Genomic DNA, 17,592 nt, shown 5'->3' on the forward strand with positions numbered 1-17,592 from the left:
TGGCGGCGGGATGTAGTGCGGCGCAACACCGGAGATTCCGGCGCCAACGTGGAACCTGCACAACACAACCAAAGTACTTTGCCCCAACGAAACAGTGAGGTTGTCAATCTCACCGGCTTGCTGTAACAAAGGATTAACCGTATTGTGTGGAAGATGATTGTTTGCAGAGAAAACAGGAAAAAACAAGTATTGCGAGAGATTGTATTTCAGTAAAGAGAATTGGACCGGGGTCCACAGTTCACTAGAGGTGTCTCTCCCATAAGACGAACAGCATGTTGGGTGAACAAATTACAGTTGGGCAATTGACAAATAAAGAGAGCATGACAATGCGCATACATATCATGATGAGTATAGTGAGATTTAATTGGGCATTACGACAAAGTACATAGACCGCCATCCAACTGCATCTATGCCTAAAAAGTCCACCTTCGAGGTTATCATCCGAACCCCTCCAGTATTAAGTTGCAAGCAACGAGACAATTGCATTAAGTATGGTGCGTAATGTAATCAACAACTACATCCTTAGACATAGCATCAATGTTTTATCCCTAGTGGCAACGAGCACAACACAACCTTAGAACTTTTCGTCACCTGTCCCGGTGTCAATGCGGGCATGAACCCACTATCGAGCATAAGTACTCCCTCTTGGAGTTAAAAGCATCTACTTGGCCGGAGCATCTACTAGTAACGGAGAGCATGCAAGATCATAAACAACACATAAGCATAACTTTGATAATCAACATAACAAGTATTCTCTATTCATCGGATCCCAACAAACGCAACATATAGAATTACGGATAGATGATCTTGATCATGTTAGGCAGCTCACAAGATCCGACAATGATAGCACAATGGGGAGAAGACAACCATCTAGCTACCGCTATGGACCCATAGTCCAGGGGTAGACTACTCACTCATCACTCCGGAGGCGACCATGGCGGTGTAGAGTCCTCCCGGGAGATGATTCCCTCTCCCGGCAGGGTGCCGGAGGCGATCTCCGGGATCCCCCGAGATGGGATCGGCGGCGACGGCGTCTCGGTAATGTTTTCCGTATCGTGGCTCTCGGTACTCGGAAGTTTCGTCACGGAGGCTTTAAGTAGGCGGAAGGGCAAGTCGAGAGGGGGCACAGGGGCCCCGGATGACAGGGCGGCGCGGCCAAGGGGGCCGCGCCGCCCTAGGGTTTGGCTCCCCGTGGCCCCACTTCCTTTCGTCTTCGGACTTCCGGAAGCTTCGTGAGAAAATAGGCCTCTGGGCTTTTATTTCGTCCAATTCCGAGAATATTTCTTTACTAGGATTTCTGAAACCAAAAACAGCGAGAAAACGACAAACTGGCACTTCGGCATCTTGTTAATAGGTTAGTTCCAGAAAATGCACGAATATGACATAAAGTGTGCATAAAACATGTAGATAACATCAATAATGTGGCATGGAACACAAGAAATTATCGATACGTTGGAGACGTATCATTGCGCCGCACTACACTCCGTCACCAACAACCTTCACGTGTTCCTTGACTCCTACTGGTTCGATAACCTTGGTTTCTTACTGAGGGAAAACTTGCTGCTGTACGCATCACACCTTCCTCTTGGGATTCCCAACGGACGTGTGTCTCACGCGCCATCACTAACCTATTAACAAGATGCCACAGTGCCCTATTTTCTGTTGTTTTGTATTTCAGAAAAGTTGTACAAGAAATATTCTCGGAGTTGGACGAAGCAAAAGCTAAAGTCAATATTTTAGCGAAACGAAGACAGAGTCTGGAGGGGTGACGAAGTGGCGCCATAGGGCGGCCAGACCACCCCATGGTGCGTCCTGAGTGTGGCCCGCGCCTAGGGGTGGTGTGGGCCTCCCAGGCGGCCATCGACCTCGCCTCCTTCGCCTATTTATTCACGATCTCGGGAAAACCCTGGAGACCCGAGCCTCCATCCACGAAAAGTTCCGTCGTGGCCGCTATCGCAGAACCCATCTCGGAGGTTCTGAAGCTCTTCCTAGCACCCTGCCGGAGGGGGAAATCATCACCGGAGGGGGAAATCTACATCTCCATGCCCGCCTTCGAAGTGATGCGTGAGTAGTTCATCCCTGGACTATGGGTCCATAGCAGTAGCTAGATGGTTGTCTTCTCCAATTTGTGCTTCATGTATAGATCTTGTGAGCTGCCCTACATGATGAAGATCATCCTTATGTAACCCTACATGTTGTGTTTGCTGGGATCCGATGAATATTGTATACTATGTTGAGGTTGATTATATATTCATGCCATATGTTATTTGTGATCTTGCATGCACTCCATTGCTAGCAGATACTCTGGCCAAGTAGATGCTTGGGACTCCAAGAGGGGGTATTTATGCTCGATAGTAGGTTGATGCCTCTAGTAATCTGGGAGAGTGACAATAACTTCTAAGCTTGTAGATGTGCTGTTGCTACTAGGGAGAAAACAACAATGTTTTATCCGAGGGTAATTCTATTATTTACTTTACACACATTGCTTAATGCGATAATCTGTTCCTTGCAACTTATTACTGAAAGGGGAAGGATAAACGGAAGGTGGATTATTAGTCATAGACGTAGTTGGATTACTGTCTATGTATTATGTTGTAATGCCTAATCAAATCTCATAGTAATCATCTTATCATGTATGGTCGACATTATGTCAATTGGCCAGCTGTAATTTGTTCACCCAACATGCTATTTATCTTTATGGAGAGACGCCTCTAGTGAACAGTGGACCCTCGGTCCTTTTCTCTTACACTGATACAATCATCGTGTTTTGTTTACTTTCTGCAATCCTGTTCTCTTTAATTACTGCAAACATCTATTTCCACTCGATACGTGTCTAATCCTTTGTGTTTAGCAAGCCGCTGAGATTGACAACCTTACTGCAAGTTGGGGCAAAGTACTTTGGTTGTGTTGTGTGCAGGTTCCACGTTATTGCTGACACCGGTAGTGCGCCCTGCCACTATTCAGCTAGCAACACCTTCAGAAGTCACATCTTTGTCCTACTGGTCGATTAAACCTTGGTTTCGTAATGGGGGAAACGAATGGGGATTTAACGAGAGAGTGGTGGCGCGAGGGAGGGAAGGCGTTAGGGTTTGCTGGGGAGGGGGAGGAATTTAACAGGAAGGAGGAGAGAGTGGTTGAGGACGTGACATCGGCCACGGAGCTCATGCTCCTCTCGTGCTTGGTAAAGAAGAAGACAAGAAGGGAAGGCAGATGGCTAGCTCCTTTGGAGAAAAAGGCCTAGGATGGATAGTTTGGAGAAACACGTCAGATTTTGAGACCAGCCAAACTTTGCAAGCACTCCTTTATTTTTAAAACAAGTTTGGAAGGTTTTCAAACTATTTGATTTAGTTTATTTAAAATAGGAAAAGGGATAGGAAGGTTTTATAAACCTTATGGTATTTGTTTTCGATAAAGGGAATATATTAATATCAAAACGATACCAATTACATCCAGCCTCTGCAACAACGCACCACCCTAATGGCACTACGGATGCACACAGCCAAAAAAAGAAAAAGAAAACTAAGAAACAAAAGTCCTGCTACAGTATCTCGGGCCTAACAACAGCAATACATCCACCACCAAGACAACACCTAAAATACAGAATCTCCAAAAACGACGCCTCCAAGAAGGGAACAGTGCGCTAACACCATCGTCGCCCGATCAACGATCTTAGGTTTTCACCCTGAAGATAGTCCCCGCTCTCAAAACAATGCCTCCAACAAGGTCATTGCCAGGCACAACCAGTTAAGGCCAGACCTTGGGCTTTCACCCTGAATTTTTCTTTCTTTCCAAAACCAAAATAAGGTCTTATAACAAAATAATTTTATAGGATTTTATAAATCATGCAAGGTGTGGATGAATATGACATGATTATGCAAAAAAGAACAAAAACAAATCAAACTAATATGGGTATTTTCTTGGACCGTTACATCCGGTATTGATGATCCCGGCTAATCCACGTGGATTGAGGCCCCGGGACGGGACTAACCGAACAAGGCCTCAAGGTGGCCTGCCTAGCCCACGAGAATGTGTTGCGGTCTTTCGGCCCAAACGAAAACCCTTTCTTCTCATAGGACTAGACTGATCGCCCCCTTCCTGAAGTCTAAACCCTCGCTCCTCTTCACCACTGCTCCGGCAGCCGGCGTCAGGTCTTTCCGCTCCCGCCAAACCTAGGAGAATCCGGCGGCGGGGGCTACCTCAGCCGGGCCAGCATGGCGTTTCTCTTCAACAAATTCCAGGAGGTACGCCTCTCTCCCCTACGCATCTCGCAACTATCTCCGGATCTCGATCTGCTTTGGTTCGCGTTCTGCTGTAAAGAACGAGCACGCGAAATGAGACAACTTCTTGTCGTGAGGGTTTGCCTGAAGTCAATTATATGTGGGGATGATGGCGTCTAGTGAAATTTCTGCGCAGTTTTATTGCTGTATGAATGTGCTTGCGGCTTGCCTCAAATCTCCAAATCGTGCTCGCTTTTGTATCTAGGGTAGAGGTATTTTACATTCTATTTATTAAATTCTATGTGATTCCTCTGCGTATTGAGTAATCCCAACTCAAATGAGCACATCATTACTACTCTGGGCTGCCTTAGAACTCTGCCATTTGCTGTTTTAATCGAGTTGCTGGTTCATTTCCACTTTTCCAGGCAATCAGAACACTTGCAAAAAGTCCAAGGTTCGCTCGAGACCCACGGCATCTTCAGTTTGATGCTGACGTAAATCGTTTGTTTCTCTATACAAGGTATATGAGTATCTGAAGAAAACTCCCTGTTCCTGTTCACTTGTTTTTTGTAGATTATTAACATGCTTGCCATATCTAGCATTTTTCCTCATCGTAAGCAAAAGAGAACCGAGATCAACAGTTGGAACTTTGTTTACTCTGTAGTCTATCAAGGTGGTTATTGGATTCTCATAGTTTAGATGCTACAAAAAAAATCAATCTTATTATTATCCATGTGATTAGACATTTTTCATCCTCTAGTTTATTCTGTTATCGCCAACTGAAGGCTCAAGCCTCCGAACCATGTGTTTGGATATTCTACATTCTTTGAAATCGCACTTTGCCAAGTTTCGTTGCAACACTCTGTACGAATTTGCATAGTTTACTAATTTCCTAATTCCTTTCTGTGTGAACTTAGCTACTATCGCTTGGGAGAGAATTCTGAAGAAAAGGATGCTGAGGAGATTATTGACATGGCTAGCAAAGCATCTGTTACTGACCAGCAGAAACAAGTGCAGGAAAATGTTAATTACCAACTTAAGCATATATGCAAAACTATGGATAACATTCTTCGTCCTGAAACAAAAAAGGATCCATCGCAGTCTCCTTCAGGTGCTCATAATAATTCTCGGCGAAGTGGCTTGAGTTTGGCCGTTGGCACAGGAGTTGCAAATGCAAACAAGCCAGGTAATATGTTCTTGCTAAGTCCATTGCATTGGCACTTTTGCAGTTCTGGGCCTATATCATCCAAATGAAGCATGTGTTGAGTAACCTGTCTTGCTGCCTAATGATTACAAACAAATGATATTTTAACTTCTGCAACCAGAGATACTATCTTGAAATTTCCTGCAACAAGTTGCATCCGCACCCCTTGTTATATGGGACTCCTCGGAGGTTTCAGAGGAAGTGAAAAAAGTCCATGGACATCTGTTATGTCGTATCTTGTGCACCTACGAAAATTTATCTAAAAATATGACCATTTGTAGTCTGTGCAAAAAAGAGAAGCAATAAGTGAATAGTTTCTTGTGTTATTCACATGTAGCTTGTTTGTTTCGTACAGGCCAGAAATGGTCGTATTTTTGGATGAAATTTTTGCAGGTGTACAAGATGTAGCCTAAGCTATATATCCATGATTTTTTTTCATATTCGTTGAAACCTGAGAATGGCCGCATGGATCATGGACTTCATTCTCCGGTGTCCATATGGAAATCACAGTACATTTTCATGTGTTTTCATCTTATATTTCTATCATTATGGTTCCGCAGACATGCCCAGGCCCTTAGATATGTGATATGAAGCATCTCCTTAGTTTTTTGGAATTCTCTATGGACTTTATTTATGCTTCAGTTTTGTTTACCATAATTTGGCATCCTTAAGTAATATCATGCTTTCAGTGTTTCTTTGAAGTTCTTGGTTAAGCACACATAATTATATGCACCTATCTTTTGCCGATTCCATCATGACTTATCCTGAAATGTTCGACTTAAAGATTCCAAGTTAACTCTTTATCCTAAAAATGTTTCTTTTTGTGTTGTTTACCACAAGCTCTTTCTTGCATTTGCATATATAGGAATTGTGCTGTCAATGTGTTCAGGGAGATACAGTTATATACATCAAGTTTTTCATAGTTGTATTATCTAATAAATCCTAGCAAGCTGTGTTCTGATCCACATACTCTGCAGTGCAGCTGTACCTGCTACTCGACCTTTAACTCGAGCTGAATTGTCAAACAAATTCAGGGCTCAGTTGGGCTACACCCTTGACATCAAGCCATCATTAATTCCTCACAAAGATGCAGGTCAGGGTCTATTCTTATCTGGAGAAGCTAGCGTTGGTGCTGTCCTAGCCATCTACCCTGGAGTTATATATTCACCTGCTTATTATCGATACATCCCTGGGTACCCAAGAATTGATGCATGCAACAGCTATCTTATTACAAGATACGATGGAACGATAATCAATGCGAAGCCATGGCACTTAGGTGGTGAAACAAGAGAAATATGGGATGGTTCAAATTCAGTTGACTACAATACAACACCACCCAAAAGCCCAGAGAGCAACTCTGATCGGGCATGGAGGATGCTTAACAAGCCCCTGGAGAAAAGCCGCAGTGAAAACTTTGGGGAGGTGCTTGAACGGCGAAATCCGCTAGCTTTTGGCCATTTTGCGAACCATCCACCAGCAGGGTCAACTCCTAATGTCATGATCTGCCCATATGATTTTCCGCTGACAGAGAAGGACATGCGAGTATACATCCCGAATATTGCGTTTGGCGGTGATGAGGCTGTTACAATGAAGAGATTTGGTTCCTTCTGGTTCAAGTCCAGAGGTTCTGGTAAACAAACCGAGGAGTCGCCTGTTGTAAAGACGCTTGTGCTAGTGAGTACAAGGTCCATATGTGATGAAGAGCTCTTCCTGAATTACCGGTACAGCAGCACAAAGGCGCGACCGGAGTGGTATACCCCAGTTGACGAAGAAGAGGACAAGAGGAGATGGAGCTAGTTCTGAAACTCTTAGCTGTACCGGTCCGCATGTAATGTTTTTGCCAACATATGTATGGTTGTTCCCATGAGGCGGTAAATTGCAACAGAAGACTGGTAAACTCCAGAAACTGTTACGGCAATTCTTTTTTATGTCCGCAGGCTGCTTGAGGAAAGTGAAGTGCCTCTGTCATATTTCTTCTCACAATTATTTTTGTAGCAATAAGAGAAACACCAATGATGTTATGCTCTTTGAACTAGTTTATTATCCGTCCCAACTTACTAGTAAGGGAATATTAATGGGGTAATTATGTTGTTTGAACTCTTGAACTGTTTTTATTATCCAAATCCAACTTACTAAGAAGGGAATATACCTTTGCTTTGGAGAAACAAACATTTCAATACTTCTATATTTAACTGTTCAGCCAGATAAATACAGAGACATTGGAACTCCAACAGGTTGAGTAATCTTCTGGTATCCTGACATGGAGTACCTCCACTATGTTGAGTATCTTGGACGTTTTGTCGAACTGGGTTTTTTTGGCCATACACGTAAACCATTAAAGATCGACAGACTGTATCGTACTGTATGGCAATTACTTCCGTGCAGATGGCTTCACTGAAGATCATGCGAGTTGACTGACCAAATGCCGTCTCTTCTTCCTCATCCCTAGAAGGGATTGTTGTCGTGTATGGGTAGCAAGCATGTTTGCTCATCCTTGGAACACGCATACGCGTGCCTGGGTGGTATCTTGCCGATCTAGCTAACTGCACCGAAAGAACACTCGTATGTTGGTAATATCAGAAGAAATCTATCACAGGTCCCATCGCTGCTCCGCGAATCCTGAATATTTTTGCCGTGCACATGCTGAATTTGCTTGCAAGTATTTATACATAGCAAGTTGCCAACTCAGATATCTAAGCTAATGTATTTTAAGATTCCTCCTGTATTGTTCTTAATCTGAAACCTACTGATACTCAAGTGATATTTGGTACCACGGAGCATCTAATCAGGGCAGCATATCTTACCAAGGAGTAGATATCTTGCAAGTTAAGCTGCCAACTTACTTGGGAATAGAACAATCCGTAGAATTATTGTGGAAACAACAAGCAAGTTGCTGTCAGCTTGTCACTACGTGCATACTGGTATGAAAAAGAATATTTAGTGAACGGATAGCGAGACACATCATGTATACACTGGTCAGTGGGTGACCGATGTTCGATTGTTTGTTAGGACACTTCATTTTCTTCTGTTCCTTCTTGCGACAATGTTTTTAATACCAGAATTTTAATACTCCCTCCGTTTCAATCTATAATGCCTATAGATTTTCTGCACGGTAATTAGCGCAAGTCATTTTTTGCGAGAACGTTAGGAGCTTGCACATACATCACTGTACTGACGAGTAGCACATGATTACAACCACTAGCAGTTCTTTGCGAGAACGTTAGGAGCTTGCACATACATCACTGTACTGACGAGTAGCACATGATTACAACCAACTCGCACGCTAGTCTATGCTTCCAGTTCGGACGAGTAGCACATGGTTAGGGAAGTGAGATGATGATTTGTGTGGGCATCACACGATTATGATGATGGAGATGTTGTCTCTACTCGTAGACAAGCTAATCTGTATTCGGTTTTATATTTTGCACACGAAACTTATCTGTCTTTTCTTTTTCTTTCATGTTAGCACTAGCACTTTCTAGCAAGTAGGCTCTGTGAAACTATAGAAGAAATTATAATTACATGCCCCTGCTTGCTTTTCTTTCTTCATAGTACATTAAAAGTTGAAAAATGTTTTCTCATCCTCCCGAACTGAAGAATATCTTGAGCCGGATTGACTGATGTCGGTAGCATTTGTTGCAATTCTAAGCGTTCACATCATCGAGATAACATTCAAAAGGATGATCTTATTGGAAAAAAAGGAAATCTGCAATCCTGAACCTTACGAATGGAAGAGAAGTTTTCAGTTGCGCAGATTAAACGCGAACCGATGACCAAACCCGAATTTGCTTCGATGCCCGTCCATATCCGGCGATGCTATCGCCCATATTGTTTAGAAGATTCCATGGCCTTTGTTACGACGGCACGTTCTTCAACGGGTCGTATGTATCAATCACCTTTGTGTACTTGTGTCGCATAGAGAAATGATACTACTCCCACGCTGTATTCCACTATGATTTGGCGGTTGTGGTCAAACATGTTTAGGATCATGACTGATGGTGACCGGCCCTGACGAGCTTAGTTATCTGATATCATGCTTTCAGTGCAAACAAAACGATGGGTTACTTTACTGGCTACCCCCATGCGTCAGCCCGGAAACAGGCCAAATGCCGGACAAGTTCTCCGGCCGGCCGGCTGAAACTTCATCTAGATGTGTAAAGGTTCTCGAAATTAACAACACTGGTTTGTACTACTTCCTCCGATCAACAATAAGTAGTACCACTGCAAGCGCTAAATCCATCGGCGAAGCGGCCGCCAGATTGAAAATGTTCTTTGTGCCAGTACAAGACGTTAAATTACATTATGTTTAGTTGTTTGTGAGTCACTTCATAGCTACTTGGCCAGGGAAATGCTCCGGACCGCTACCGCCTCCTGATGTAGTCCAAGAAAAACGCTATGGACCGTGACACCAGGAGATAACATTGACCTTTCTGAACCGTATTCAACTGATGCATCCAAAACGTCAGACTCGGTCGATACGATTGCAGTAAGGACGATCGTTGCGGCTTCGTTACTGTCCTTGAACACCCCGCGGTTTCTAGAGTCTGAGGTCTTCCGTCGGAGCAAGGTATATGGCCACACAATGCTCTGCGGAGTTGCCAAGGTCGTCATCTGCCATACGTCGATGTGAAATTAAAAGAAACAACCAATGCAGCGGCGGACCTCAGCGCTAACAAGATAGCGCTATTGAAGAACTTAATTACTTCCTCCGTTGCATAATATTATCGTGGTTTTAGTTTAGATCATAATTCTTGTCGTGGTTTTAGTTTAAATTTGAACTGAGGGAGTAGTATTTATTTGTTGTGTCACGATGCTATATACTACTATTAGTTGAACTCGGCTATTTACACAAAAATAACCCTTTTCGGAAAAAAAAAACACAGACTGACCCTTTGGCCGAACTATTTCACCCATCTAACTATTTTGTGTGGCGCCCTTCTCATCGGCGCCACACCTCACTGTGTGGCACCCATGTTATCGGCGTCACACGTCCATGCCAACATGACGCGGTCGACGTTGACCAGCCGACGTGGCAGGATGTGTGGCGCCGTTCACATCTAGGGTTCCTACACATACACATTCATTGAAATTTGATGTCTAGGGTTTCAACAAATGCAGGGTTTCAACACATGAATACATATACATACATGAGAATATGGATTTCAACACATACATACATGAGCACATGGATTCAAATTCTAAGATTTTCATATCTAGGGTTCCGAGAAAATCATGGATGAAACGAAGGGGATCGAGGGAGAATACCTTGAGGGGGGGGAATGAGAAGAGACTGGCCGGACAGATCTAACGATTTGGTGGTGGATTTGGTGGGGGAGAGGGGGGGGGGGCGAGGAGGAACTACCGGCCTGGTGCCGTCCTTCACGAAACAGAGAAAGAAGAAGCTGGCTCGGGCTGGGGCGAGCTCGGGCGCCACACACAAGTGGATGTGTGGCGCCCTTCGGAACGGCGCCACACATGTGTGGCGCCGATGTGAACGGTGCTACACATCCTGCCACGTCGGTTGGTCAGCGTCGATCGCGCCACGTTCGTATGGACGTGTGGCGCCGATGGAATGGGCGCCACACAGTGATGTGTGCCGCCGATGGGAAAAGCGCCACACAAAATGGTTAGATGGGTAAAATAATTCGGCCAGAGGATCAGTCTATGCTTTTCTTTCAGAAAAGGGTTATTTTTGCGTAAATTGCCATTGAACACTTGAACTTTGAAGAAACAAAAGCTCAAGAGGAGCAAACAAAAAAGCCGCACAGGCAAAGTCCTCCAATTTGACTACGAGTTACGCGCATCATCAAATTCAACTATGTACGTTTTGTTTGAAAAACTTTTACCATGTGTAATAAAGCTCTCTGTATAGTACCCTATTTGAGTAACTCGTTGTCTCGTTCCATTTTTACCCATTCAATACCAAAATCTCGCTTCGACAAAGTCACTCACATGTCATTTTTTTTTTTGAACAAAACATGTCATGTTTTTTTGGTGGCAGAGTTGGGAAGCTAGGTGCATAGCTGGTATCAATGTGGAAATTCAATTCGGCTCCCGGGTGCGTATGCTCCCTCTACCAAAAAAAAATATTTCGAAATTTCGAAAAATTTGGATAAAAAATTCTACATGTACATCTTCATTATGTATGTGCATTCGTCAAGTTTCACGAAAAAATAATATTTTTTTGTGGTCTATGTAAAAAGGAGAAACTTTATCATGTGAAAAGCATTATTTTTAGCACTGAATTTTGTCTTTTTTACACACGTCACATGATAAGTCGATTTTTTATGAAACGACTTAGTGAGCGCGTAGCACGTGAAGATGTACGTACCAATTTTTTGTTTCAATTTTTTTGAAATTTAAAATATGTGTAAGATGCATTTCAAAATATAGGGAGCATATACACCCATGTTCCAAAACACCACTCCCCAATCAATGTCACTATTATAGTAGCTGGCATAAAATCTTGGATTACAACACACTCCCTTCGTTCCATAATTTTTGTTGTGGTTTTACTTCAAATTTTCTAAGACCAACACAAGAATTATTGAATGGCGGGATTATATCATTGATACTACTTCTATATTAAGGGATTATATCCCTAGAATACAAAATTATAATGCCAAGTTACTCATTTTGTTTACTCCGATTCCAATTTTAATCTAAAATTGAGCTTCCATTCACAAATATTATTACATAAATTATTTATGAGTCCGATTCTTTCCCCTTGGTAGAATCCGGCCCAATGGCTATATCTCCATTCTACATCACAATTTTTATTATCATAATTTTAAATCAAATCTAATGTCATTAAAAATTCCTTCAAAAATTAAAAATATCTTCTATTCTTGTAATTTCTCCTCCATTAAATTCAAATTCCTCATTTTTTTTATGGATGAGAGATATTTGATTCTTTATTGGTTTTACTTGATTAAGTATTTCAGGTTAATTTAAACTAAGTTGAAATTTATATTCTAAAATCAAAGAAATTAATCGTGTGAAATTAAATTACATTATAAATTAAGGATTGTGGATAGGAGAAAACGATATATTTATTTCAAATTAATTATATTATAATATAAATTATATTATTCTTCTTATTTGACGGCCAGAATCTAGCTACAAAGTCATAGGAGTTGCCAACTGAAATAATGAAGAATTCTACAATTAAAATCCAAATGTTGTTGGCCACCACACAATCAAACATCAGATGGTGCATAGATTAATTTTCAGAGCAAAATAGATAGTGTTCAGGTTTGTGTATTTGCATTTTATTTAGATTATCCCTAGTCATGATCTTACTGTGAGATAATATCCAAAGGAATATCTGAACTATGCGAGGAATTTTGAGATTCCAAACAGAGAGAATAAGGACCGGTACAATAGCTCTGAAGTTGATGGCATGGTATAGGAAAATAGATGAGTATTGGCGGGCAAATACCTAAGTGACTCCCCCTGACCTAACCCCCGTGTGGCGGCGCCGCGTGCCGCACCGGGGCTCCTCCTCCGCCCGCCATTCAAAGCTGGCGTGGAGCGGTGGTGGCAGGGCCCCTGCTGGATGCGGCTAGGTGTGGCGGCGGTGGCGCACGTTGCTTCTCCATTGGTTGCGGTGGTGCTCGGCGATAGCGGTCGGAGGCGCGGCGATGGTGGGTGCGGTGGGGAGTTTGGGGCGATCTGGATCCACTCGGTCCTAGAGAGCCTCGAACTCCTTCACCTTGTTCCTGTCTGTGGCATTGATGGCCTACTGCTCTGCCTGCATGACCAGGTAGCTAGGGCGGCGCCCCCGGGCATGGCGGCGGTGGCCTCCTCCTTCCGTCGGAGGTGGCCAGCGAGACATGGTGGATCACGAGATCCCATGCCTTGCACTTCGCCGAATAAAGGTTGATGTCCTAGGATTATTCTTTTGCGAAGATGGTGACCTTCCTGATGCTGGTCCTTCTTCATCTGACTAGAGTGATAAGTTCCGGAAGGCTCCGCCGGCGAATGTAACAGTGCACCTTATGCCTAGAGTTTGCTTGATCGGGTGGTATTCGGTAGTGCGCACCCATGCTTTTATTCCGACCGTTTGGCCGCGATGCTCTGCTTTGTGTTGCCATCAGATGAAATTTTGGTCCATGGTGAAATCAGAGGCGGAGAATATCATGAAGGCTGGATTGGAGGACTAGCAATGGAGGTTCAAGTCTCTGTGATGTTGAGGGTGAAATAACATATCTCTTGAAGTAGTTTTGGTATTGATGACAACGGTTGTATTTAACTAATTATTTGTATAAGAATTGTAGGTTTTTTTATATTGCACAAAAGATTGAAGAGCTTCATTGGTGTCGTGCTAATTCTCTCCTTAAGTGGGCTATGGATGATTTCTACAGTTGGGCATTTCTATTTGTATTAATGAGTGAACAAGAAAGGAAGAAGAAAAGGAATAGAAAAAGAAAAGTGAAGGAAATAGAGAAGACTAAGCGAGGGAGTGCCCTGGCCGGTGGTACCACCCGTGGCTTGCCGGTACCACCGCCAGGCCCTGGCCGGTGGCACCGCTCGAGCGGCCAAGCTTGGTACCGGCATAATAGTCGAGCTTCCAGTACCCCCACTGACAAGGGATTAACTTATCAATGCCTACGGGTTGTAGACTAGGATTTTAGTCGAAAGTAGAGGGCAAGTAGATCTCGAAGGTTTCAGCCGAAAAGTACTCGACGATATGAAAACTAGGGTTTGTGAGACAATGATTCGATGCTTTCTTTGTCCCTCGACTCCCCCTTATATAGGAGGCGGAGCCGAGGGATTCGTAATACACAAGTTTACAGAGTCCGGAAGGGTTTCCAACCCATCCGTAAGATTACAAGTATTATTTCCTAATACAACTCTAGCTTTCCTTAATAGTAATTCGGGCTTCCGATTCTCTTTATCCTTCGGGTCGTGGGCCTCCAGTAAACCCCAGATACCACCATTGGCAGGCTCACTGGGGATGCCTATGTCAGTAGCCCCCGAGATTTTGCTTGAATCGCAGAGTCAAGGAAAATCTCCAACTTTATATTCGTTCAACAACTTTGAATTTTATAACATATTTTTAGATACGAAATTATATATTGTACATGGATAATGGTAGTTGGGGCTAGTTCATCTGACGGATCAGGTACTAGTTAACTGCTCTAGTGGCAATCCGCAAAAACCTACTTCAAGATCACGTCCCTGGACATGATCTCGGGATACCGGTGTAAACTTCGACAGGTGCCGCTTAAGGTCTTACCATTCTGTCGAGTCCCAGTCATATTTTATCAGGTACCTAACGCGTCCGTTAGGATTTTTCTTCGTATCTGTTGATACGAAAAAAAGTAGCAAACCGACGTCAGAGACGGCGCCACGCCACTCAGAACGGATCTAGGGTCTTACCTTTGCAAAGTTTTGCGGCATTCAGAGGTTGTTCGCAACTTTGGCGCTCTGAGAATATATTATCGAGTGCTTTTTCGGCTGATGGAATAGCACATTTTATTGAGTCAACGGATGACTTATATTGCATTCCCGATGGGAGTATATGTAGAGTTATTTACATAACTCGAAATATGCTCACTTTTTCTTCTTATCATCTTTTTTATAATTTCATCGGGCACGCGGACAGCGTTCCCGATGGGAGTAGCCCCCGAGGCTACAGCCAAGGACTTGTGCTTGGGTGCGCCTTACGTTGCTATATTTTCCTTCCTTCTCGAAGTTTTCATATCTGTTGCTCCTATGGTGGTACCACGGCCGGTACCGACCACATCCAGTCGGTGGTACCGGCCAGCAAGGGACGGTGGTACCGCACTGCCCGCGGCCGCCACGCCCCCGCTCGGCTGCCCTTCTGCCACGTCCACCAAGCGGCCGGTAGTACGGGCCCAACCTTGCTGGTACTACCGGCCAGGAAATTTCCAACAGCTCGATCCAGCGGGGGGCATATAAAAAGAGCTTCTTCTTCCTCAAACAAGTCAACTTTCCTGCATATCTTCTTGACCCCCATTGTTAGAGCTTCAACTTGCTAGATCTCTCTACTCCCATACTCAAATCTCCCAATACTTGAGGATTTGATAGAGGAGACCTGTATCTACCTTTCCACCAAAGGAATTTGTATTTGATCACCATTCTTAGTGGATCTTTGTGAGGTGAACTCGAAGCTACTCTTGGGTAAATCTTTCTGGTTACATCTTGGGAGCCTCCAATTCAGTTGTGGATGTGTGCCCCAAGCTTTGTGTAAAGGTGCCGGTTGTGACCTTAAGGCAACCACTTAGTGTGGAGCGTGAGCTAGGCCTTAGTGGCATTGCTCATCGGAAAATAGGGTGAGGCCTTTGTGGCGTTGGTTGGGCTTCGTGGCACCACACCCCTCCAACGTAGACGTACTTCCCTTTACAAGGAAGGAACTACGAGAATCATACCCTGGCGTCTCCGCGTGCTCCACCTCGGTTACCTCTATCCTTTTACCACACTTTACTACTCGTAACTTTTATTTTGTATTGCCTGCTTGCATCTTATCATATAGGTAAATTCACATAGTTGCATATCTAGTGAATTTACCTTTGTGTCAAGTCTAAATTGGATTTTTTTTTAATAAAACACATATTCACACCCCCCCCCTCTCTCTACGTGTCATACGATCCTTTCAGAGGCACTTGCTTGGTGTTCTGGTTTTCGCAGCAACAATATGCAAGTGGGAGCGGCAAAGACAGGTGAAGTTCAGAGTCTTACCTTTCATGGTAAAAATCCAAGGTCTGCCCTTAATTGGTTGTGCCTAGCAATGACCTTGTTGAAGGCATTGTTTTGAGAGCGGAGACTATCTTCAGAGTGAAAACCTAAGATCTTTTGATCGGGCGACGACGACGCTTGCACTGTTCCCTTCTTATAGACGTCGCTTTTGGAGATCCTGGAGTTCAGGTGTTGTCTTGGTGGTGAATGTATTGTTGTTGTTAGGGTTGTATACCCTAGCGGGACTTTTTGTTCTTGTTTTTTTTTCTTTTTTGGCCATGTGCATCCGTACTACCATTAGGGTATTGCTTTGTTGCAGAGGTTAGGTGCAATTGGTATCTTTCGATATTAATATATTCCCTTTATCGAAAAGATGAGTATTGGCCCTTATTTTGTAACTTGCAAATGAGAGAGTCCATCTATGAAGCGATGGAGATGCCTTAAGCTATCTCCTCAATCTCATACCAAAGTTCCATCATACCAGGAGTGAAATAATCTTTTAAAAGTCAGTTTAATTGTCTTCCATTCCATCCCATATTTGTGAGATGTTGGCAGACCTCTCATTACAGATGGATTAGATTTTCCGATATTGGACCTTGGCCGGCTAAAGGGGGCGAACCTAGCCTGGCGTCTTCCCACAACCTGACCTTTTTACCGTCACCAACTAGCCATCTATATTAAAATTTAATGGATTTAATAACATTCACAACTCCTTTCCCGAAAATAGAACAATTGTTGGTTCTACTAGTAAAGATATTGGAGTCGTTAATTAGTTCTGTATTTGTGGTCAACAATTTGTTTCCACATTCTACCCTCCCCTGCTTTAATGGATTTTTTTTTGCGGGAAGTGAAGACATATATTAAAACACGGTCCTTACAAGAAAGTCCAGAACAAACACCAAAATACAGATCAGTCCAGCTGGAACCCGATGGCGTTGACGAGCAATAGGACGTGCCGCCGGCGCGCCGCCGCAACTCCTCCCTTGCCTTGGATCAGACGGAGCCCTTCTACGGACGGGAAGTCGACGAACCTCGAACTCAAAGAGCCTTCACCCTGGAACTCGACCACCATCGCCATGCTTCAAGTCAATGTGTTCCTACTTTGCTCTTAATCAATGTCAACAAAGCTAATTAACTAGCACTCCTCTTCTTGCATGTCTTGCTTTGGATAGGAAACAAACTAAGGACCTCCAGCACCCTTAATTGGTGTCCTTAATTCTAGAAAGAAATCTAGCTTTAGACGAAGGGAGTGCTTTCTTTTAGATGGACGAACGGGGTACTAGTCAACAAGAATAGATATTCCTCGTGAATCAAGATTAACTTCCCTTGAAAACTGCTAGGGCATGTCGCATTCCAGAAACGGACCCATCCGCTCGTGCGACTCAGATTTTTCTGAAACGCATTCTACTCTGACATGCGCCGGCGTCAGATGCCATTCTACCCTTGCAAGGAACCAATCATTTGAGT

The 17,592-nt window shown here is 43.6% G+C and overlaps 1 protein-coding gene across 1 annotated transcript; it reads left to right on the top strand.

Annotated features, from left to right (window-relative positions):
- Positions 1 to 4,144: 4,144 nt before the first annotated feature.
- LOC124687597 lies at positions 4,145 to 7,518 on the top strand. The gene is made up of 4 exons (XM_047221375.1): positions 4,145 to 4,241; positions 4,643 to 4,737; positions 5,135 to 5,403; positions 6,404 to 7,518. The coding sequence occupies exons 1-4, from the start codon at positions 4,212 to 4,214 to the stop codon at positions 7,216 to 7,218; spliced, it is 1,209 nt and encodes a 402-aa protein (XP_047077331.1). The 5' UTR covers positions 4,145 to 4,211; the 3' UTR covers positions 7,219 to 7,518.
- The last annotated feature ends 10,074 nt before the right edge of the window (positions 7,519 to 17,592 follow it).

This window comes from Lolium rigidum, chromosome 2 (genome assembly GCF_022539505.1).
Source record: "Lolium rigidum isolate FL_2022 chromosome 2, APGP_CSIRO_Lrig_0.1, whole genome shotgun sequence".
NCBI classification, from domain to species: Eukaryota; Viridiplantae; Streptophyta; class Magnoliopsida; order Poales; family Poaceae; genus Lolium; species Lolium rigidum.